Source organism: Tachyglossus aculeatus, chromosome 5, assembly GCF_015852505.1.
Source record: "Tachyglossus aculeatus isolate mTacAcu1 chromosome 5, mTacAcu1.pri, whole genome shotgun sequence".
In the NCBI taxonomy this organism is placed as follows: Eukaryota; Metazoa; Chordata; class Mammalia; order Monotremata; family Tachyglossidae; genus Tachyglossus; species Tachyglossus aculeatus.
Window position 1 is genome coordinate 83,611,564 of NC_052070.1, and position 24,295 is coordinate 83,635,858.

A 24,295-nucleotide genomic window follows, 5' to 3' on the forward strand; every position below is an offset into this window, starting at 1 on the left:
TTTCCTTCCCCTGCTTTTTCAGACATACAGTACTTATGTATGTGTGTTTGAGTCCCAAGCACAAATTAAACATGATTATGGGGAATGAGAACAGAAAGGAAATTTTTTATCCCTTTTAGAGAAAAGAACACATTTCTCTTTAACACAAATTTTCCCTAGAACTAATTTTTATTATCCTCTCCACTCCCCAACTCATTCTTGAATGATGAGCTAAACCCAGTCTCTCAAGGATTGGCCTAGGTGATTCTCTAAGGGAGACTTAAGTCAGTATGCATTAAGTGCTTTCTGGCCATGATGAGCCTTCCTTCAGCACTGTTAGAGCTAGTTAAGAAGAGAGGACCATGGAATTGGCTTTCTTCTGGACCCGGGGGGGGGTGGGGTGTGTGTGTGTGTGTGTGTGTGTGTGTGTGTGTGTGTGTGTGTGTGTGTGTGTGTGTGTGTGTGTGTGTGTGTGTGTCAGGGGAGGGGCAGAAATAGGCTTAAGTAAACCAAATAATCTGTACCTCAATAATTGGACTTTGGAAATAACATTTTCCTTCCAAACTACCTTGAGATCTAGCCTTTGGCAAACTGGGGCCATTCTTAGGATAGGGAAACAGGCCAATTGCTGTCCTTTGTTTTAGGGAACACCATCCCATCATGAGTAATTGCTACTTGGGTCTAGGAGCATCAGCTGGTATGGAACACAAATGTCCCCTGGAACCATGGCTTGCCACCTCAGTCCAGAGAAGGAATGTTTCAAGGAGTGGAACAATTGCACCAGTTGTGGTTCTGCTCCTCAAACACACATGCCATAGCAGACTGGCCTAGGTTAGGGTTGGCCCTGGGCAGAACCATCATGAATAGCCTTTGTCCATTTATATAAATTGCCATTCCTGCTGAAAGTTTCAAATGTTTTGTGTGGGATACCATTAATTTACTCAAACTGTACCGTAGGAGGGAGAAGGATTCGCTGAATGACATCTTTGTGTTGCCAATTTGGGGAGAAGAGGGGAACCTTCCTTTTTTAATTTATTTCTGGAGGTCAGTTGGTGGGTGGGGAGCTGAGAGCTGAAGCTTGGTGATAAACTTACCCAGACCCACCTTCTTGGGACCTTCCAAATCCATGGTCTTCACATCAAGAGAAAAAACAAATTAAGCAGCTGCTCATAAAACCACGATTATTCTATGTGAGTTAAACTTCATACTTCAGAGTACAGTACTACACACTACTGACTACCTGGCCAGGTTCAGTCTTCCATCCCCATCCCCTAAAAAACACTGCATCTTGAGCTCTCAGAGGTTTGATGACCTTATGCTAGGGATGCAAAGAGCTTTTCACACAGGACCCCGGCTCACCTAGAGTTGCTGGCAAGAAACACAATAGGCTATCCAATACTTATGAACAGCTTGATAGCTGCAGTTTTCAAATAGTTTGGAAAGTAAACACACAAATAATGCAACACATCTAAGATCAGTAACATTTCACTTCTGTGACATTTGACAAAATACACTTTTGTTCTGGAAACTTCTATATGGACAAAACAGTGGAAACTGCGGTCATTTAGCTTTTGGCTAAAGCATCAATTTTCAAATACAGTGCTATGGCAACTAACACCCAGGGCTACTAAAATTTGCCACTATCTTTAGGACAACATTTTTCTCTCCCATTTACTACATAGGTGTCACTTCTATTCAAGTCAATGGGAGCTACTAATAAGACAGAATTCTGCAATGTTACATGAAGAAAAATAATTAAACTGAGCCACATAATGGATCAAGGAGGCAAATTCTCAGCTCTTTCACAGTTTGTTTGGACTTTAAGCAAACTTTTCCTTTCAACACAACCTCTAACTATATTATTCAAGACATTTACAAAGTCCTTTGTGTAAGGTAACTGGAATGCAGTTTGACCTGCTATTAATAGACTAAAAAGAAAATGGTTAAAAGAGAAAGCGAAGTACATTGAAATGTTTTACACCTTTTTTTAACATCACTCGTTTGGCAGCTGGAGAATACTATCTGAAACCAAACAATTATATATTACCTTTTTTTTCTCCCCATCGACACTGTCTTTCAAGGAGAGATGGGAGCAGTGGAAATCCAAAGCTTTTAATCCTACAAGAACCCCTGTTTTAGTGATTTAGACTTAATTTCCTCTCTCAGAACCTGCTGAAAGAAAAATGTATGGACTATAGAGAGGATAACAGCTGCTGCTGGAGATAAAAATAATAAAAAAAGTTTTCCCCTCTTTAAAGAGAACTATGTCAATTCCTTTTCATCTCTTACAAAAAGCCCAATAAAATTTTTGTGGGCATACATCCGAGTTTTATGAGACTTCCTGCACCAGTAAATGAAGTTTGTATTTAAATCTACAGAGTGCGCTTCCTTTTCAGCTTAAAGGACTTTAACGCAAACTAGTAAGACTGCAAAAGCAATGTTGTAAAACCTGTAAATTAACTTTATGATGTTACAGCCTGGCAAAGCAGTGAAGTGCACCATTTTGGTGGCATAATTTTAAGTCAGTTTTAAAAGTACAATTATTAGTCTTAAATAACTCTTGATAACTGACAGATTTGGGGAAAACACTTGTGACTGTTTTAAGTAGCCCACAATATTAAAGGTCACTTTTCCCTTTTCTTTGTGGTTTTCCCTCAGAGGACTGCATAATTCTAGAACACACATGAGCAAAGACAGTTCCCTCAAACTAAGACTGACAAGTGAAATCTCTTAAAAGAGGGGTGTCTGCTTGTATTCCCAAATAGTGACAGCAACAGTGACATCAATAGAGGGTGGAGGTTGAGGTCTGGATAATCTTTATCTGATCCCTACTAGCCTCTTAGGTGAATAAATATCATCAGCACAGGTTCTCTTGCAGAAACCCCATTGTTGCAGGGCCACCACAGAGGTGGGGATGTAATCACCAAGAAAATCACGTCCCAGGGAAAAATTCTACACTGGGCCTTAGGTGAAGAGAGGACGAATTAGCACCATGCTTAGTATAGTGCCTGGCACACAGTAAGTGCTTAAAAATTCCATAAAAAATAATTAAGCATTCACAGAAAGAACAAAAAAAAATACTGTGGTCTGGTTTAAGCCTTGGAGTGTAATTCTACAAATGGATTTTTAAATATTCTTTCTCTCAGCTGCACTGGATACTGAAATGCATCTTGTAAGAAAGAAGCAAAAATATGTCCCCTGAACATGTCACCATCATTTCAGGGAAAAACAGCCAAGTATCAAGCTAAAAATGATCAAAGGAGAAACAGATTCCATTTGGCTATATTTAAATTATTAGGCAGTTACTAGATTCAAAAAATACTATGAGAGGGATTCAGAAAAGAGTCTCCATGCAGAGAAATAATGTGGTTAAAAAGATTAATCAGTGGAGAAAACAAAATGAGAATGTTTCAGCCAAAGGAAGTATTAGAAACGAAGACCTAAACAAGAAAATCCAATGTAGACTTATACAGTCTATTGGAAATGATACAGCAGAAATGCAAACATTTTCTTTTCCTGAAGTAACTTGGCAGCTACTCTTGCTTGAATGATTACCTACTATCCAGATTCAGTGTAGTTTCCTTTAGAAACTACTTTATGTCTGAGATGTCAAATGATTTACATGTCTACTTTTCTTCTGAAATTCCCTACTAGGGACAGATATGATAAAAAGATTATTAAAAAAACAGGATATTCTCCTGATCTGGAAATGGGGTTTCAGAACATTTCAGAACATTTCTGTGAGTTTGCTTTATACAATTAAAATGACTTAATTCCTGAGAAAAGCTTTATGCTTTTGGATTTCATGGAGTAAATAAAACCTTCTGCCCAACAAAGGGGTCATTATAAGCCATTATTTCAAAATCCTGTAACTGGGCTAACACCTTCAAAAACTGTCCGGGGACTTACATTCTTTGTTACAAATCCAATAAACATCTAGACACCTTATTTTTTGGACAGATTAAAAAGAGTCTCTACAGGAGATATGTAGGAAATTATTTGGCTAAATTCTGAATAAACAGTAACCCACCCTCACTAACAATTCTTCCCTTTATGGCACGGACCTTTTCCCTTCCAAGATATACAAATGGAGCTCTCTTCTTCCGGGGACAGTATCTGATTATGCAGATGCCTTTGATGCTTCACTATTTATCTCTAGCTGTTGTCCTATTTTTTCCAATGTCCGTCTACCCCTCCATAGGATTTTCAGGGACTGGGAAAATCAAATTAGTCCAGTTTGCTACTTGAAGGCAGCTCTGTTTGGAAGATTTTATGGTGAAGGGATTCGAAACACATGAAAAATGAGGGGTTAAATTCATATTCTATCCTTGTTAACATGAATTGAAATGGATGGGATATGGTGAGTTCCTCTTTCAATGGGATCCAATATTACTACTCATAATTAATAGCTCTTACCACTTTATGAAAAGACAGGTCTTCAGAGAAGAGGGGCATGCACTTTTTTTGAAGGGTCTCAGCAAGAAATGCTTCAGGCAGCAAGATTAAAAAACAATTGTCTGGCTAAACCAAGGGTGGAAATTATGGCAGTGGGAAGGTACTTTTATCACTTAGAGGAAGCACTGCCAAAATGATTGTTTGGCTACTGATATTCTTGAAGGCCATTGATATTCTTGAAGAGGTGAGATCAGATTTGGTGATGAGAGGAACTGTTTCTGGGTTCCAATTTCTAGAAGAAAAACTACTTTGGATTAACAGAAGCAGCATGGCCTTGTGGAAAAAGCACAGGCTGGGAGTCAGAGGACCTGGGTTCTAGTCCCAGCCCTGCCTCTTGCCTGCTGTGTGACTTTGGGCAAGTCATTTCACTTTCTTTATGTTTCCTTTTCCTCATCTATAAATGGGGATTCAATACCTGGTTCTCCTTCCCCTTTACACTGTGGTGCCCATATGCAAAAGGGACCTGTTTCTGACCTGCTTACCTTCTGTCTACCTCATTGCTTAGTACAGTGCATGGCACATAGTAAGCACTAAGCAAATACACAAATCATCATCATCATCATTATTAATAACAAATATATCCAAGCAAAGAAAGCCAGAATTTTAAAAATCAAATGTCTCGTCTGGACCTTATTAAAATCACCCAATTTTCCTGCCACTACTATCATTCCTAAATATCAGTTTTATATCAGTTTTTCCCCAAATTTCAGAAGCTAGGGGTTGGAAAAAAACCCCAACAACAACAACCTAACAATCTGGTACCCAAATCAGCTGGTTCTTTGGGCACCTCATTGAAGACCAGCTGCAGAACTTGCATTTCAATCCAATTAAGCTGCTTCAACCTCTGCCTTTCCAGCTTGGTTGTAGCCCATTACTCATTGCCACTTGTTTCTACAGATTTAAATCCCTCCAGAGGGGAACTGTTTTTTCCTTACATTCCCCTCTACAACTCCTAGCAACATTCCAGTGTAAATGTTAACCAGAGTTTTAATTCTGAGAAGATTAAGGAGGGAACAAGGTAACTCTCAATCAAAGGGACCTTGCACTTAACCTGATTACAGAGATTTTCCAACACAACCTTCACTTTAAATGGTGATTTGCTGATTACAAAGACTCAATTCCCCAGGGCCACTGATAGAAAGTCACCTCCTTCCTTCCCCAGCAGTGGGAGCTGAAAGTAAAAGTCTAAAAGCTGGCCCATCGGTTTGTCCATGAAAGAGGGTGGACTAGAGTCCATTTTGTCTGCTGTAGCTGAAGTCAGGTTCTTCTAGCTGAGTTTCAGTAATGTTAGAGAGTTTCGTATGTGTCCTCCCAATCTCTTCAAGGGCACAGGCCAGAGAGTCAAGATCACCGTCGTGCTGATGACGAGCTTCCCACAGGTTCAGTATGACAGCAGATGGGCTGCTTTGTGTGGCAAAATAAGATAAATTTCTAAGGATGAAGGAAGATCGAGAAAAAACAAAGGAATTAGTAGGGAATTTTGATACCCTACAGTGTAGAAGAGAGCAGTCACTTGTAACTTACCACTAAAGTCTTCCCTGAGTTCCAACCCTAGAGTCCATGTGAAGATTGTAAGCTCTTCCCTGTAGATGGTAAGTTCCTTGTGGGCAGGGATTGTGTTTGTTTACTGTTATATTGTACACTCCCAAGTGCTTAGTACAGTGCTCTGCACACAGTAAGTGCTCAATAAATACTATTGAAAATGAAATAGTAATGTCTACTAACTCCACTTTCAAGTGTTCAGTATAGTGTTCTGCACAGAGTAAGGTCCTAAATATGACTGAGGAGAAGTTGGGTAGTGCATGCTGGGGTTATCAATTGATAGCATTTACTGAGCACTATGTGCAGAGCACTGTCCTTAGCACTTAAGGGTAGAGTTAGCAGACATTACTATTTCTCTTTCAATAGTATTCACTGAACACTTACTTTTGTGCAGAGCACTGTCCTAAGCATTTGGGAGTAAACAATATAACAGACACATACCCTGCTCTCAACCAGTTTACAGTCTAGGGAGCGGGTGGGGAGAAAGAAATTAATATAAATAAATTATATATATGTACATAAGTGCTGTGGGGCTGGGAAGGAAGATGAATAAAGGGAACAAGTCAGGGTGACACAGAAGGGAGTGGGAGATGAGGAAAGGTGAGGTTAGGGAAGGCCTCTTGGAGGAGATGTGCCTTCAATAAGGCTTTATGGGATGGGGGTGGGGGATCTGACTGTCAGATTTGAGGAAGGAGGGTGTTAAAGGCTAAAGACAGGATGTGGGAAAGGGGTTGGTGGTGAGATAGACAAGATCAAGGTGCAGTGAGAAGGCTAGCATTAGAGGAACGAAGTATGCGGGCTGGTTGTAGTAGGAGAGTAGCAAGGTGAGGTAGGAGGGGCAAGTACATGAATGCCAATGGTAATGAGTTTTTGTTTTATGAGGAGGTGGAGGGGCAACCACTGGAGTTTCTTGAAGTGTGCGGAAACATGTCCTGAACATTTATGTAGAAAAATGATTCGGCAGCATAGTGAAGTGGGGAGAGTGGACTGGAGGGGTGAGAGACAGGAGGTTGGGAGGTCAACAAGGAGGCCAATACAGTAATTAAGGCATAATAGGGTAAGTGCTTGTGTTAACATGGTAGCAGTTTGGATTGGGAGGTAGGGGTGGATTTTAGCAATGTTGTGAAGGTAGAACAGAACCAACAGGATTTTGTGATGGATGGAATATGTGGGTTAAATGAAAGAGAGGAGTCAAAGATGACACCAAGTTCATAGGCTTTTGAGACAGGAAGGATGGTGGTGCCATCTGCATAGGGGAAAGTCAGGGGGAGGACAGGGTTTGGGTGGGACAATAAGGAGTTCTGTTTTAGACATGTTAAGTTTGAGGTAACGGGAAAACATCCAAGTAGAGACAATTCCCACCCTCAAGGAGTTTACAATCTGGTCACGCCACTATGGTGGTTTCTGTCTGAAGATTCAACTAGGACATTCTGCAAAAAATCCTGAAAACTGGTGGCAAGTGTCAGTGATGAAGACCACAGCAGCTGCTGTTTCATAGCACAAAGGCCCAGCATCACTACATACGCTACTCATTTTACCAGTAAATGAATCCTTTATTAGAAGCTCTTATGTACACTTCACAGGGACGAGACAGTGTGGGTGGCAAGTGCAAGCCACCACAATAATCTTTGCACAGGCTCTCGGTCTTAGAGTCTTGGTGATGGGACTGAGGCTTGTCTGTAATTTTTAATAGGTGATTCCACCCCTACCAAAATGGGAGGGTTCTCTGTGGACTGGGAAATAGCCTCAAGTACTGCTTACCTTGGTTCCTGAGTGCTAGAGAGGAGGGGGAGAAGTTGAAGGGTGACTGATGAATGAAGGGGAAGAAGGGAAAAGAGTCTTTGAGAATCTATTCAAATTTTACTGGAAAAACCATCATCTTAGATTGGTTTTTGGCTTTTTAATCATGACAGAAGCCATTCAGAGTGGCTCAAGCATCTATAATATCTGTTGGGGAACTTTTCCACAAGGGATCAAAATGTAACTGAGCCAAATGGCTGCCCTACTGATATCAAACCAATCATTTTTAAAGAAATGAAAACTTACCATACTGTGAATTCACTATTGTGCATTCAAAGAAGAATCATGATAGTATGGGATCTGGCCAAGGAAGCTGTTTTTTAAGACACCTATACCACTCAGTTCTGACATATGAAGATTTCTCCCAAAGCAAGCAATAAAAGTGAGAGGGAGTAAGAGCTGTGGAATGCAAACCTCTCAAGGGGCTACCCTTATCTATGAGTATCCATTCACATTACCCTTCATTTGTAAACTGACCTGAGGGGCAGAAGTCTCACTACAAAATTTCCTTTACAGTTTTTTTTGTTTGGTTTCTGAAATAGTTATTTCTATTAAACTAATACAAATGTAAAAACATAACTCAGAGTTGGATTTGAAATACTGTAGTGTCTTTGGTTTAAGGGCAGTTTTGGGTGGTCCCATTTAAACTTGGTCATTAGGTCACCTTTGTGAAGCAGCTTCTGTGTTTCCCATCTCTTTTAATGGTCTGACATGATCTAACACTTGATAATAAGTAGGAGAAACAAAGTGGAGAGTTGGCAAGAGAGTCAGAAAAGAGTCCGCAGTATGGAAAGAGTCAATTTGGAGGCCACGTAAAAGTGACTATTGGCTAGGTTATGGTGCTGGAAGAGGAAGCCAGCCAAAATTCTGCAAAGTCAATGACAATGAGCAAAAAAAAAATCAATTCTACAACGCAAGTTGTAACCCATTATTAGATTGGTGAAAAGTGGCACAGAACTTCTGAAAACTCATTTTTGCCCAATTGTGATTTTATTGCCCTCATTCTGTACAAGATTTAAGTGGGAAAATTATTTTAGACTGTTTGCAATGAAAATAACTACATTTTGTGCTAGTTAAGAATAATCTGAGCAGTTCTCTTTTATAGTTTGTGACCCATCACTGTTAAAATTGGTGTTCAGTAGTATTTGTGAAGAACTGCATCAGGGATTTAATCCCTACCAATTGCTGCCACTCCTCAATATATGTAACCTTAGGATACATCCAGTGTTTGCTATCAGGATATACTTGTTCAGTGCAGCTGCTCTTTTAGATAAATCAGAAAATGTTGATGTCCCAGGTAATAGTTAGATCAGTGATTTGCATTAAGACAGTGGTATAGTTCAGAAAAAAATTGAATAAACTAAGAATTTGGTAAAGAACATTATTATTTCTGAGGTTTTTCAGCTGTGAGCCTAGTGAAGGAGAGGAAGAGCCTGGAGAGGGAGGTTAGGGCAGATTGAAAAGCTGAATATTTTTGCATCCTATTTGCCTTGTTTCAGTGTTTGATCATAAAGGAGGTAAAGAAATCTTGAGTAATTGCTTTACAGCCAATTGGAGGAATTATTTGAATAGGCCAGCGGGTATTTGCTGGTGAAATGGTTTGAATGAGTATGGTAGCAGATGGATGAAATAACAGTGTCTTGGTGTAGCAGCAGCTAAAGTAAACATAGCTCCTTTATCCAGCTAGTGGGATTTCAATAAGCTATCTCCAATGTTTTTGAGAACCAAGTCTTTCTCTCCTCTATTTTGAATCATCTTTTGGCTATGGATCAATTCATCATAGCATGTTAGACTATAAATGTCAAAGGCAATCCATCCTCCCCAAATCCTATCACCCACTAAAACCTGAGAAGCAGCATGGCCTAGTGGATACAGCATGGGCTTGGGAGTAAGAAGGACCTGGGTTCTAAACCTGGGTCCGCCACTTGTCTGCTGTGTGACCTTGTACAAGTCACTTCACTTCTCTATGCCTCAGTTACCTCTACCCCAGTGCTTAGAACAGTGCCTGGATCATAGTAAGCACTTTACAAATACCACAAAAAAACCTCTATCATTCCTAGGCTAGCCTTATCTCTCCTGGACTCTCTGCCAACTCTCCCATCTCTAAATGCTAAAGTACATGCTGACAACTTCTCACACCATATTAAGCTCTCCCTCTCCTTTTTTCACTTTTTCACAAAGTTTCCAAAGTCTCTCCATTTCCACTCATCAGAGCATTACTGCCTCCTTTTCTTTCTCCTGTTCCCCAGCTGTTTCTCAAGAGGACATCTCCAGTCTATTCTCCACTTCTACAGTCTCTTCTGCTCCTCTAAAGCTCCTTTCTAATTTCCTCAAATCCCTTGCTTTTACTCTTATCCCCCTTCCCACTGCTATTTTGAAACTCTCGTTGTCTATTTCTTTTTATGGCATTTGTTAAGCCTTACTACATGACAGGCACTCTGCTAAGCACTGAGGTAGTTACAAGCTAATTAGGTTGGACTCAGTCCCTGCCCGACAAGTGGCTCACAGTCTTAATCCTCATTTTACAGATGAGGTAATTGAGGCACAGAGAAGTGAAGCAACTTGCCCAAGTTCACACAGCAGATAAATGGTGGAGCTGGTATTTAAACCAAGGTCCTCTGACTCCGAGTCTGTGCTCTTTTCACTAAGCCTTGTTGCTTCTATTGATTCCTTCACCTCCGCCTCCAAATGTACTAAACTTATAATAGTAGTAGTAAAAGTATTTACTGTGCGCCGAGCACTGTACTAAGTGCTGGGGAAGATTATACTGGTGGGAATTAGATATGGTCCTTGTCCCTTCGGGGGTGCTTCTCAAAAGAAAAATAAAAACAGGTAGAGAGGACTAGCAACAGATACAAAAGGATAGATGAAAGAAAACACTAAGACAATCTGAAGGCAAAAACTCAGCAGCGTTCTGTGGCTAGAAGAGCTGAATTTCAGCTGCCTTGTGGCTCAGAGTCCCCAGCCATTGCCATGGTGATAGTTATAAATCCCACCCCTCCCTGCCCCAGCCCTCGATCCCCCATATCCCATCACCTTCTCTACCTACTGCCTAGAACAAGTTGTGTACATTCACTGCCTTCATTTCTTCTCCACCAACTCTCTTTGACTGCCTGTAGTCAGGCTTTCAATTCACTCCCTCATTGAGGACTCCAGTCTCTCCGTCTCTGCTTTATGCTGCCCTCTGATGTACAAATTATCTCTTTGGAGTGTCATGGCCATCTCTCTATTCCTCAAACCCCTCCAATGACTTCCTGAATCCCCTTTTCCATCAAACTAAAACTCCTTTCGATAGACTTCTAAGCTGTTAAGCAACTCACTGCATGTTACATAGCTGCTCTCTTCATCTATCACTCCACAGATCCCTCTCTTCACTCCTCTCATGTTAACTTTTTTGTATATTACCTTCTTCTCATCTCCCATCTTAGTTCACTGTCTCACTGCCCTGGAACTCCCTTCGCAAATCTGACAGTTCTCAGCTCTCCCCTCATTCAGTATTTATCTAAACTCCCATTTTCTCCATCTAGCCTTCCCCGTTCCCAAGTCACACAAACTCATCAGCCATGTCCAGCACGTATTTATTCCCATCTTGAGCATTTTTGTGTATGTGCTATTTAATTGTACATTCAACTATTGATTTTGACTACTCCTGTAAATATTTTTTACATTTGTTTCCCCCATAAGAACGTAATCCCCTTGCAGGCAGAGAAGGTTTCAGTCTTTAATCTGTACACCAAAGTGCCTAGAGTGCACTGCACCAAGTGGGTGCTCAATAAATACTATTGCTGCTACTACTATAATCAATCAATCAATCAGTGGTATTTATTAAGCACCTACTACATTCAGAGCAGTATAATAAGTGTTTGGAGATTGTATAGAAGAGATTTGGTAGAAATGATTCCTCCCTTCTATCATGGTAATGCAGGGACGTTTCCTGGGGCTACTTAACTTAATATATGTTGCCAATTTGTACTTCCCAAGCACTTAGTATAGTGCTCTGCACACAGTAAGTGCTCAATAAATTGATTGTTGATTAACTTAAAATAGATTCTAGAAGAGGTCTTTTTCAATGTTCCTAGAATGTTAACTGTACGTATCATGTACATATCTGTAGTTCATTTATAAAAATGACTGTCTTCCCCTCTAGACTGTAATGTGTCTATTATATTGTACTCTTCCAAGTGCTTAGTACAATGCTTTTGCACACAGTAAGCACTCAATAACTATGACTGAATTGAATTGACTGTGTACCTAACGTTGACTACCGTCATCATAAACTTTTCAGCTCCCTTTGGATTCCTGCTACACCACATTTGGGTGGCTTAAAAATTGCTGCCAATATTCCCAAGACTATCCTTAGCATAAACTTTTTCCCCAAGCAGAAGGATAATCAGAGTTGAATACGAAATGCACTTTCAAGACAGCTTTCAGATATCGATTTTGTAAGGTTTTTTGAAAATGATTACCTTTTGATGGGTTTTAATATGTGATTTTGAAAATGACTGCTAATCAGGAATTTAACATTTATTTCCATTTTTAATTGAAATGAGTTTGAATCAGTTTTTTTCCAAAACTTGTGATTTCTTAAAACAGCTGATTCTCTAGAGCCATCTTTATTGTGGCAGGAGGAGTTCTGGGCAAATAACAGGTGTTCACTTTTGATCAAACAAGTCTGGGACTACTGATCTTAAAGACCATAGCTGTCCTTTTTAAATATGGTTTGGAAAATGCCTTGTACACAGTGGCAGCTTAACAAATAGTAAATCGAGCAACTCCTGTGCTCAGTGCTGGACTGTTTAAATCTGAGGCTTTATCAGTAGAGGATAGGGTTTGGGGTGATCAGGGCACCACACAATTTAAAACATCATTCTCTCTCAACATGAGTTAAAATGAAAAAAGGAGAAAACAAAATCTTAGCAACAGCATTTATCAACTGTAAAAAAGGGTTAATTATTTTCATAGCTTACTCCTTCACATTCAGAATAGGTACATTATGTCAAAATTTCTGCTTCCACTCCTAACACATGTTTTAAAATATTTACTGCTCTTCCAAAGCTACTAAGAAGCACGAAGTGAAACCAAGTCAAACTGCCTGTATTAAATAAGAAAACAACCATTACAAGAACAGTGCATAATCCTACTTTATAGTACTAAGGAGGGAATTGAAACACACTTGTAATGAAAAAATATTAATATCCCTACTATCATCATAAATGTCTCATTTAATTAAATCTTCTTATGTGACCAAACCCAATCCTCCACATGGTTCTTTAAATGCAAATGGAAGATGAAAGTCATTCATATTGAATGCAAGTACTTGGAGTCTCAATAAGCACTTGGGCCATTCATCAGTCTTTCTTCCCCAAACTTTGACCTCAATAGTATCTAACTGCAGAATAGTCTTAGGGGGAGACAGACATGCATTTCATTTTCTGCAGCAAAATCAGAGTAAAGGTAAACAGTCTGATTCAAATCAAGTTTCTGTCTAATGTCCTCCTATCTTGTCTGAAGCTATCATTGTTACTTTTTTTTTTCCTACTCCATGTTACTGAACATGAACACACACTGGGCTTCTTCTTCTCTTGTGGGTAGAGAGCATGCCTCATGGTGTTCTTCTACTGTATTTTCCCAATAGATAGTAAATATCACTAGTACTACTACTCTCTTTCTCTTCCAAGTTCTAACAACCTGGAAAGGCAGAAGAAGGTCAAGAAACTTAGGCTCTCTAATTACCACATCCCTTCAATCGTTCAGCCCAAGAAAGAGGGGGAGGTTCTTGGAAATGCCTCTTGACTCTCATGGAGAAAAGTCTGAAGTTCCACTCTCATTGAAACCCTGAAAGATCCACTTCTTTTAAACTCTACTCTTTCTTTACACTCTAGGCTGTTAAGTTCCTTGCGGGCAGGGATTGAATTTACCAATGCTATTGTATTGTGTTTTTCCAGATGCTTAGTATAGTGCTCTGTCTAGGGTAAGTGCTCAATACATACTATTGATTGATTGTTAGATCATTCTCACGATTATACTAATAATTGGTACTTCCTTACTGAATAACTTTTAATGACCAAAGCCTTGCATATCATAGTGACTCTCACTCAGTGATAACACACAAACTAGTTCCAGGCCATTAAGGTGGGCAGACCATTTCCTTTACAATTCCCTTTACTGGCCAGATCCAGAAAAGGAAGCTTCTGGGTTAGAATGGCTCATATCATTTTGACTTCCTGTCTGGCATGGTGCAGTTGAATGGGTTTTTATCCTTTGTTCAGTTTTTAAACCATTTTTATGGTATTTATTAAGGGCTTACTATATGCCATGCACTATATTGCATCAAACAGAAACTCCTGATCTCCTGATCACTGGCTTTAGTAGAGTGCTAAGTGGTGGGGTAGATAAAAGCTAATCAGGTTGGAAAGAGTCCCTGTCTCACACAGGGCTCATGTCTTAATCGCTATTTAACAGATAAGGTAACTGAGGCCCAGAGAAGTTAAGTGACTTACCTAAGGTCACACAGTCGATTAATGGCAGAACTAGGATTAGAATCCAGGTCCTTCTATTTTTTCTACCCGATGCATCACTATCTACCTGTGCCTCTTCCATATCAGGGCACAGAGTGACAATGAGAAGAGTTAACCCCAACACCACCAATGACATAAGATATGGGTTAGGGCACAGTGATGTCTGCTGCTGTTATGGTCTTCTGAATATTTTGTTCTGGGCTACAGATTGCACCCCTTCACCTCAACAGCCATTTGACAATGCATGCTTTCAGCTATAGGGAGACTGGGCAAGGGTGAGGATGGCTCAGTGCAAACCATCACGATTACTAAAATAAAAGTCAAGTACCTGTCCTGCTGAGTGGTAGGTCATATCTTCCCCTTCATAACCATCAGTAGTTGAGTGATGCTTATTCTAAATGGTAAGGTACAGTCAAAAGAACTAGTGTACTGTTCATTTTCCCCTTACTCTCCAAGCTACCACTATAATGATCCAAGCACTTACCACATTCTTACTTAACTATTTCATCAGCTCCTTTCTACCCTCTTCAGTCCATAGTTCATGCTGGAGTCTGGATCACTTTTCTCAAACAACATTTTGAACACATAGCTCCACTCCTCAAACCCCTCAAATGGTTGCCCATTCATCTCCGCATCAAGTAGAAACTCCTCATCACTGGCCTTAAGGTACCAATAAGTTCTTCTCTCCTCTCTACTAATCCTTGCTCCTCTCCCACTCCTCTCCAAGCCTATATGCTTTCCTCCTCTAATGCCAACCTCTAGCTCATACCCTCCCTCCTGGCTGGAAATCGCTTCCATTAACATTTGACAGGCCTCTTCTCCCTCCATCTTTGAAGCCCTTCTAAAAGAAAATCTCCCTCAGGGACACCTTTGTAGCTTCTGGGGACCTGCCAGTCCATTTCCTTACATAACTCAATTTTTCAAACAAGCCCTGACTTCCATGCATGAGCTAGAAGCATCCTGTAGCTATTTGCCCATATTCAGTAGCCCATTTCATATACCCACTCCAAATCTCAAGAACAGAGTCACCATCAACAGTGGCCCTGCATCCTGAAAAAGGAGATGCTCATGATGTCACAAGTATTACGCCAGGTGTTCAGTATAACATGATGACATAGCAATCATTTTGTGGAAATATGCTGATTTCATGCAGTCCTATTTCTACTCCATTGAGAATATGGACATAATAATCTTGACTGTAAACCAGCCAGTTCTGATATCACAAAATAGTCTCTGAACTCTGATGAATCTTTCAAAGCAGACAAATTAAATTTTCAGAGCCTAGATCTGCTGATGGCATCAAATGATCTCATTAGGTCTGTAAAAATTGTATAGAGATTTTGTTGCTGTTTCCTGTGCTTTTCCTAATCATAACTGTGATATTTGTTACACACTCACAGTGTGCTGGAGTAGATACAATACAATCAGATCTGAGACAGTTCCTGCCCCACATGAGACTCACAGTCCGAGGGGGAGGTCATATCTGCTATACCTCATTGCAATCTGAAATCACACTGTGATTCTGGTAGTGATTCATTGGTAATATTTTGCAGCATTAAATGCAGGAGCTCAGGCTAAGATTTTGCTGGCAATGGAGAGTAATAAGCTGCCTCAATCACTTCCTCAGGATAATCTTTGGCCTTTCTTCTTGAAGGTGGTAATGGTGGTTGTAGCTCAGTGGTCCAACAGTTAAGAGCTTGTTTGAGTATTTAAACAGGGTGCCCCTGCCAGAATTTTAGATCTCAGGAGAAAGGCTGTTAGGACCAGGTGATTTTCCATTTTTTTACGGCTCTTATTCTTGCAATGACTTCTGTAATAGTTGGGACAAGTGAGCTCCTTGTGGGCCGGGATCACATCTACCAATTATGTTATAGGGAACTTTCCAATGCACTTAGTACAGTGTTCTGCACCCAATAAACAGTGAGTACCACTGATTGATTTTTGGAAAGTTTTAGTGTGCTGTGCAGGCCCTCATTTTCAATCATTAAAGGTGTTTAGAGGAGACTATAGAAATGCTTATGCCACCTCTTCAGGATTCCCTCCTAGACTGATGAGATGGGTACTTCCTCTACACTTCACAGTGACCGCGATGACATGAACATATCCTGCTTGAAGAATATGTAAGAGGTTTTGATTTCATGGTGGTCTGCAGAACACTGGACCTCTTCCTCTTTGGCATCCCAACACATGCCATGTATGTTCCTTAATTTGATTTATATCATCTATATACCCATGGAGGCATGTGCTAAAGAAAGTACTGATCAAATCCAAGTGAAGAGTTCATTGCTTTTGATTTACAAAGCATTTCATATGCAAGCTAAGAAAACCCTACAAATGTGAAAAGGAATATTCAATAAAATTCCCTCTAAGAAACCAAGGTTGTTAGTTGAAACAATTATCCGAATAATTGAGGAAAATTAAACACTTGAGGGTGTTATTTTTTTGGGGGGGCTCAAATCATCTAGATTAGCCATCTATGAAGATGGAATTAATTGGACAATTACTCAACTCTCCATTTAATACTGCTTCTCTAGACAGAGGGTAAATTACTGAAGTTAGACTGCGCAATTAGCACTAATCAGAATTACCTCTTTCATTACTTTACCCGCAGCTTTCACTCCTTCCATTCAGTAAGGTCTTATGACAACCTAGAATGGCAGGCTGCAATTGTATGTTCATTCTACCTGCAACCTACCCACTGGTCGAGGCATGACAACCGAGAAAGGAGATTTTCCATTTGTAAGGTGAGGCAGAGTACCAGAGTCCTGTATGACAGTATAGTGCAGCTGAGATTGATCTCATCTCCTGACCTAATGGCACTTCGGTACTGATGCATCACGTAAGTCCCACCCTGGGGACTCACTTCCCTCCACCCTCACCATACATTTATGTACATATCTACAAACTCTAATACTTTCTCCTACTGTAAATTATTTTAGTGACTGTCTCCCATGCTAGACTGTAAGCTCCTTAAGGGCAGGGATCATGCCTGTGAACTCCCAGACAACTGGTGCAGTGCCCTGAGCACAGGAAGTGCTCAATTCATTCATTCATTCATTCAATCATTTTTATTGAGCGCTTACTGTGTGCAGAGGACTGTACTAAGCACTTGGGAAGTACAAGTTGGCAACATTTAGAGACGGTCCCTACCCAACAGCGGGCTCACAGTCTAGAAGCAGTGGGCTCACATACATCCTATATTCTATTGATTGGAACCCATCTCTTGTGAAAGCTGCATTCTCCTTTGGATGGGCAAGGTTGGAGAATTGGTATGTTCTGTACTCTCCCAAGTGCTTAGTGTAGTGTTCTGCACAGAGTGAGAGGCTCAGTGGAAAGAGCACGGGCTTTGGAGTTAGAGGTCATGGGTTCGAATCCTGACTCTGCCAATTGTCATCTGTGTGACAATTCACAGCTGTCACAGTTGTGTGACACAGCAAGTCACAACTTCTCTGTGCCTCCATTACCTCATCTGTAAAATGGGGATTAAGACTGTGAGCCCCCGATGGGACAACCTGATCACCTTGTAACCTCCCCAGTGCTTAGAACCATGCTTTGCACATAGTAAGTGCTTAATATAAATGCCATCATTATTATTATTATTATTAAATACGAGTGAATGAATGAATGCATGTTTCTAGGAGTGACCAGCATGAATTCACCTCTTCTCTCATGAAAGGTGATGCCTATTAACCCATCCTATTATTGCTGTAGAACCTTTTGTCTCCTGGAGATGACACCTTTATAAGGCACAGTTTTGGGAATGGACAATTGCCATCCCCATACCAGGTGTGTTCTGTGTCTGTATCCTGAGGCCTAGTGTTTTTAGCTTTACTTTTAGTACATTGGTGACATGAATCAATGGCCTCTGTAGAATGATGCCCAAATTATTTCTGTTTTCATGTTAAATCACTGGTTTCCCTATGAGGGACATTATGGACTATGGCTCATCTAACTGATCCTATATCACTCATGATGTACTACAATCACAAACCCTTCTGGAATACATCTCATCCTTTCCCTAGGTACTCAACAGGGCCTAATACTTATTCTCTCTCAGGCACCAGTAAGGCCATGGCTCCTCTTTAAATGACTCCATCCTAAAAGCAGAATATCAGTTTACTTTTTATTATTAAAGTTAATAACTATATTCTAGCCTCCAGCCTGAAGACCCCTCTAGACCTAGTTTGTTGTAATAACAGTGGATGTAGACATATGTGAATAAAAACAGCTAATCCCAGTGGTCACTAATGCAGTGACCTTGGTGCTCAGTTTGAACAAAGACAGGCACATTGAAGGCATTGTATGATATCCATTTTCTTTCTCTCTCCCTCCTCTTCTTATAAAAATTATGGTACTGTAATTCCTGGATCCCAGGCTGAGCAAGGGCCAAGTTACAAACTAAATTCAGGAAACTTCCAATGATTTGGTCACTTTTTTCCTCCTTTCTCTGGCTCCTTTTAGACATTTCGTTACTTATTAGCAGCCCCCTCAGAGGTCAGGGGAACTCAAAAAGGAGGAGGGCAAGATTGTCAGTGATTCTACTTTTTGCTCCTCATTGGCAGCTCTGTGATAAAGGGTGAAAAGGTTGGTGGGAGAAACAGATTAAACCACAAAGTAAATTAGAGCCAGGTGGCTTGACCATTGTCTCAGGCCCACTCACCCCCAAAACTAGTATCCTCTCTTTCTCCCCCACAATGCTTCTCCCAGATTTGGGCCAGGAAAATGGGGCATGCATTCATAGAAGGGTCACCCCTCCAACCTCCTGTGCCTTGCAGGAGTGTGCATGCCTTCCATAGTACGCATGGCAATTGTGGCATTTGTTAAGCGCTTACTAAGTGCTGAAGTAGATATAAGCTAATCAGGTTGGACACAATCCTTGTCCCATTTGGGGATCACAATCCAAATGGGAGGGATAACAGTAACTGAATGCTCATTTTACAGATGAAGCACAGAGAAGTTGTGACTTACCCAAGGTCACACAGCAGTCAGGCAGCAAAGCTGGAATTAGAACCCAGGTCCTCTGATTCCAAGGCACATCCTCTTTCAACTAGGCCATGCTGCTTCTGAACCCTGTTTAGAACAGATCTGGAGCATAGACTCCCAGAACTCTTCTAAAAATGGTGTCACAGGTGCCTTGGAAAGCACCCAGGACTTTCCAAGTTGGACACGGACTCCCTAGAGTGGGAAGCTGCCAGGATTGGGGGACAAGGGGGTCATAGGAGAGCTAAGGCTGCCCCCCCAGCAGGCCCCCACCACCTCAGCTCCCAGTTTTCACGTAACCTAACAACCGATTACAGACGAGAGTGAGGTTTTTGGATTCTTTGTGGATTCCATTTATCCAAGTTACTCATTTATCTTTCATGAACATGGATATATTTAGCATTAGATGGAAGACATATTTCTACATTTTATGATTAACCTTGATGGAAAGAGGCGCTTTATATAACTCCTCAAATTATGTTTATTTGTATGTCCAACTCCTTTTTTTCTTACCTAGATCATTTCTCTTTTATTATATGCCTCCATTTTGCTCTCAGATGAGATAGGCCTTTCCAGCCAAAGGGAGCATAGCTCATTGCCCAGGGTCTCCTTGGCATTGCTGCAAAAGGGAGAGGATAGCAGGAAGGAGAAGGGGAAATAGAAAAAATAACTCCATACCTTGCTCCTCACATACCCATATACCCTCCCGCTCCAACAAACATTCTGAGTTCTTTTTAGGCATGTGAACCAGTAAGAGTATTTAACTTGAACAAATAGAATGTCTATATACTCCCAGTTCAGAAGCACAGAATAAAAAGAATGAAATCAAAGGAAGTTCAAAGATTACTAGATTTAGTTGTTTCTTTGGATTCTGAAGTGGTATTTTTAGTTAGTTTTCTCCAAAATCATTGACTGTATCAAAGCTAATCAAAGACTTGTGCAACAGTAAACAGGGGCATCTACTGAGGATTCAAGGGGATAGGTTCAAAACAAATGAAAAAGAAACACTTCATCCCTCAGGTAGCTTGTGGAATTTTCTACTAGAGGAAGTTGTTCAGGGAGAAAAATAATCCCCAGCATTGAGTACGGTGATCTGTCCATAGTTGACACCTAAGTATCTCTGAATGGATGAACTAAGGATTTAGTTATGTGAATGGACAAGTGACCCACAATGAGTTATCAGAGGGAAAAGTTAAGGATGCTAGAAAGTATATCCCTAACCATGCCATTAAATATCAAAGGCGGCAAACATCATACTGCTTCTCTCTCCCTGCCCTTGCTCATCCTTCTCTCTCATCCACTGGTCTCTCAAGAGTTCTTTCACTTGGTTTCAAACCCTATCTCTGCTTCTGACACATCTCCTCCCTAATTGCCATCTTCAATCACTCACTTTAATGATGTCTTCTCTGCCTTCCAACAGGCTCATTTCTCTCAGCTATCTTCCCACCTTCTTGTTCCCATTCCTGCCAAAACATTTCCGCTCCTGCAAACAACTCCATCCTTGACCCACTAAAAATATGGTTTCCGCTCCCTTCACTGTATTGAGACTGCACTCTCTGAGGTTACCAAACTCAACTTAACTTTGTTGCCATCCTCCTTGACCTCTTGGCTGTCTTCGACTTTCTAGACAACCATCCTTATCAGTGATGTTTATTGAGCACCTACTATGGGCCAAGCATTATACTAAAATGCTTTGGAAAATACAAAATCCCTACCATTAATGAGTTTACAGTCTAGCTGGGGAGACAGACACTTGAATAACTTATAGAAGAGGGGAAATAATGTCTAATAACTCAACAAAATTGCCTTGGGGGTTGTGTTAATTTACATGCTAAAGGTGAACCAGAGGTCTCAAAATGGCAGTTAGGGAATATAAAATAGGGGGGATTTGAGATTAGTCAGAGAAGGTCTCCTGGGGGAAATATGATCTCAGAGGAACTTTGAAAGAGCTGTGGTTAGTTGGATATGAAGAGGGAAGTTGTTCCAGGCATGGGGACTGGCTTGAGAAAGAGGTTGTAAAGAATGAGGCATACTGTTCTGTTCTCATGGGAAGAAAATCTAATCTTGGATTTCATTCATTCATTCATTCAATCGTAATTATTGAGCGCTTACTGTGTGCCGAGCACTGTAGTAATCGCTTGGGAAGTACAAGTCAGCAACATATAGAGATGGTTCATACCCAACAACGGGCTCACAGTCTAGAAGGGGGGGACAGATAACAAAACAAAACATGTAGACAGGTGCCAAAATCATCAGAACAAATAGAATTAAAGCTATAGGCACATCATTAACAAAATAAATAGGCTAGTAAATATGTACAAGTAAAATAGAGTAATAAATCTGTACAAATATATATATACAAGTGTTGTGGGGAGGGGAAGGAGGTAGGGTAGGGGGATGGGGAGGATGAGAGGAAAAAGAGGGCTCAGTCTGGGAAGGCCTCCTGGAGGAGGTGAGTTCTCAGTAGGGCTTTGAAGGGAGGAAGAGAGCTAGCTTGGCAGATGTGCAGATGGAGGGCATTCCAGGCCAGGGGAAGGATGTAAGCCAGGGGTCAATGGTGGGACAGGCGAGAACGAGGTACTGTGAGGAGGTAGCGGCAGAGGAGTGGAGGGACCAGGCTGGGCTGTAGAAGGAGAGAAGGGATGTGAGGTATGAAGGGATGAGGTGATGGACAGCCTTGAAGCCAAGAGTGAGGAGTTTCTGCTTGATTCATAGGTTGACAGGCAGCCAATGGAGAGGACTCCTGGAGGAGGTGAGCTCTCAGTAGGGCTTTGAAGGGAGGAAGAGAACTAGCTTGGCGGATGTGCAGAGGGAGGGCATTCCAGGCCAGGGGGAGGACGTGGGCCGGGGGTCAATGGCAGGACAGGCGAAAACGAGGCCCGGTGAGAAGGTTAGCGGCAGAGGAGCAGAGGGTGTGGGCTGGGCTGTAGAAGGAAAGAAGGGAGGTGAGGTAGGAGGGGGAGAGGTGATGGAGAGCCTTGAAGCCAAGAGTAAGGAGTTTTTGCTGATGTGTAGGTTGATTGGTAGCCACTGGAGACTTTTGAGGAGGGGAGTAACATGCCCAGAGCGTTTCTGCAAAAAGATGATCTGGGCAGCAGCGTGAAGTATAGATTGAAGTGGGGAGAGACAGGGGGATGAGAGATCAGAGAGGAGGGTGATGCAGTAATCCAGTCGGGATAGGATGAGAGATTGAACCAGCAGGGTAGCAGTTTGGATGGAGAGGGAAGGGCAGATCTTGGCGATGTTGCGGAGGTGAGACTGGCAGGTTTTGGTGACGGATTGGATGTGAGGGGTGAACGACAGAGCAGAGTTGAGGATGACACCAACGTTGCGGGCTTGTGAGACAGGAAGGATGGTAGTGCCGTCTACAGTGATGGGAAAGGCAGGGAGAGGGTAGGGTTTGGGAGGGAAGATAAGGAGTTCAGTCTTGGACATATTGGACCTCTGACTCCCAAGCCCATGCTCTTTCCGCTGAGCCATGCGGCTTCTTGCAGTTTTGTAGAAAAACGATCAGGGTAGCAGAGTGAAGTGTGGACTGGAGTGGGGGAGAGAGAGGAGGCAGGGAGGTCAGCAAGGAGGCTGATGCTGCAATCAAGGCGGGAGAGGATGAGTGCTTGGATTAATATGGTAGCAGAGATGATGCAGAGTGGAGGGCAGATAGGGGGAAAAGGGCTTCTTTCAGTCTTTCAAGACTGTAAGCTCAATATGGGCAGGGAATGTGTCTGTTAATTCTGTTACACTGTCCTCTTCCAAGTGCCTAGTACAGTGCTCTTCACAGAGCAAGAGCTCCATAAATACTACTGATTGATTTCAAGCCACTAAAACAATTTCAAAGTGTTCCCTGAGAAGAGGTTGGAGAAACACGCAACGTACCAGTAGTTTCTTGGTTGGGGAGGTGGTGGCCTCTGAATAATAATAAAAATAACTGTGGGATTTATTAAGCACTTATTATGTGCCAGGCATTGTAGTAAGCACAGGGTCGGTATGAGCAAATTGTATTGGGTACAGTCCCTGTGCCATGTGGGGCTCACAGTCTTCATCCCTATTTTACAGATGAGGGAACCGAAGCTCAGAGAAGTGAAGTGACTTGCCCCACACAGCAGACAAATGGCAGAGCCAAGATTAGATCTTAAATTCATTCTAATTACCAGGTCCAGGCTATAGCCACTAAGCCATGCAGCTTCTCATCACCTCACTGGCTCCTGGATCCACTCTTACTCACAGCCCTAATGAAGGTCCCAGGGTTGGCAAAGACACTTGGAAGATTGACTTTTTTGAACCTCACAATATAGATCCTTTTCTTTCCACTCATTCTTCAGTGTGCCATTATTTTATCCAAATTTGCCCTTCATCTGTGCTCCTCATTTTGGGGAAGTGGAACTGAGGGGAAATGGGGGAATTTTATGGCTCTTTAAAGGCACATCTCCTCCAAAAGGGCTTCTCTGATTAAGCTCTCACTGAACCTGGGGAAACGGGGGAATTTTATGGCTCTTTTAAGGCACATCTCCAAGAGGCCATCCCTAAGTCCTCATTTCCTCTTCTTCCAATCCCTTCTCTGTAGCCCTGCCTTGCTCCCTTTATTCACCCCCTCCCTCAGCCCCACGGCACTTTTGTCCATATCTGTAATTTATTTATTTATATTAATATTGGTCTCCCCCTCTAGACTGCAACTCAATGCAGGAATGGGACGTGTCAACCAACTCTTGTTGTTTTGTACTCTTCCAAGCAGTCAGTATAGTGTTCTGCACACAGTAGGCACTAAATAAATATCACTGATTGATTGACTGGCTCTTAGATTGAAAGTCCGGGGCCTGGACGAGGTCCTATGATGCTTTTTCATGCTTCCAATAAACAGCCCAGTGGTGGGGAATAGATTCTGGAGGCCCGGGTGGGACAGAAACTTCGTCTGAAGTGATTGTTTTTAATCAATCCATCCATAATATTTACTGTGTGCTTCCTGAGTGCAGAACCCTGTACTGAGCACTTGGGAGAGAACAACAGTACAGAGTTGGTAGACACAG

General features: G+C 41.6%; 1 protein-coding gene across 1 annotated transcript in view; it reads right to left on the bottom strand.

Moving 5' to 3' along the window:
• Positions 1 to 4,807: 4,807 nt before the first annotated feature.
• The window catches only part of UNC5D (unc-5 netrin receptor D), a 558,705-nt gene continuing 539,217 nt past the window's right edge, over positions 4,808 to 24,295 (bottom strand). The window contains exon 18 of the mRNA XM_038747340.1: positions 4,808 to 5,865. Within this exon, the coding sequence (XP_038603268.1) occupies positions 5,661 to 5,865 (205 nt within the window). The 3' untranslated portion in view covers positions 4,808 to 5,660. The remainder of the gene's footprint in view (positions 5,866 to 24,295) is intronic.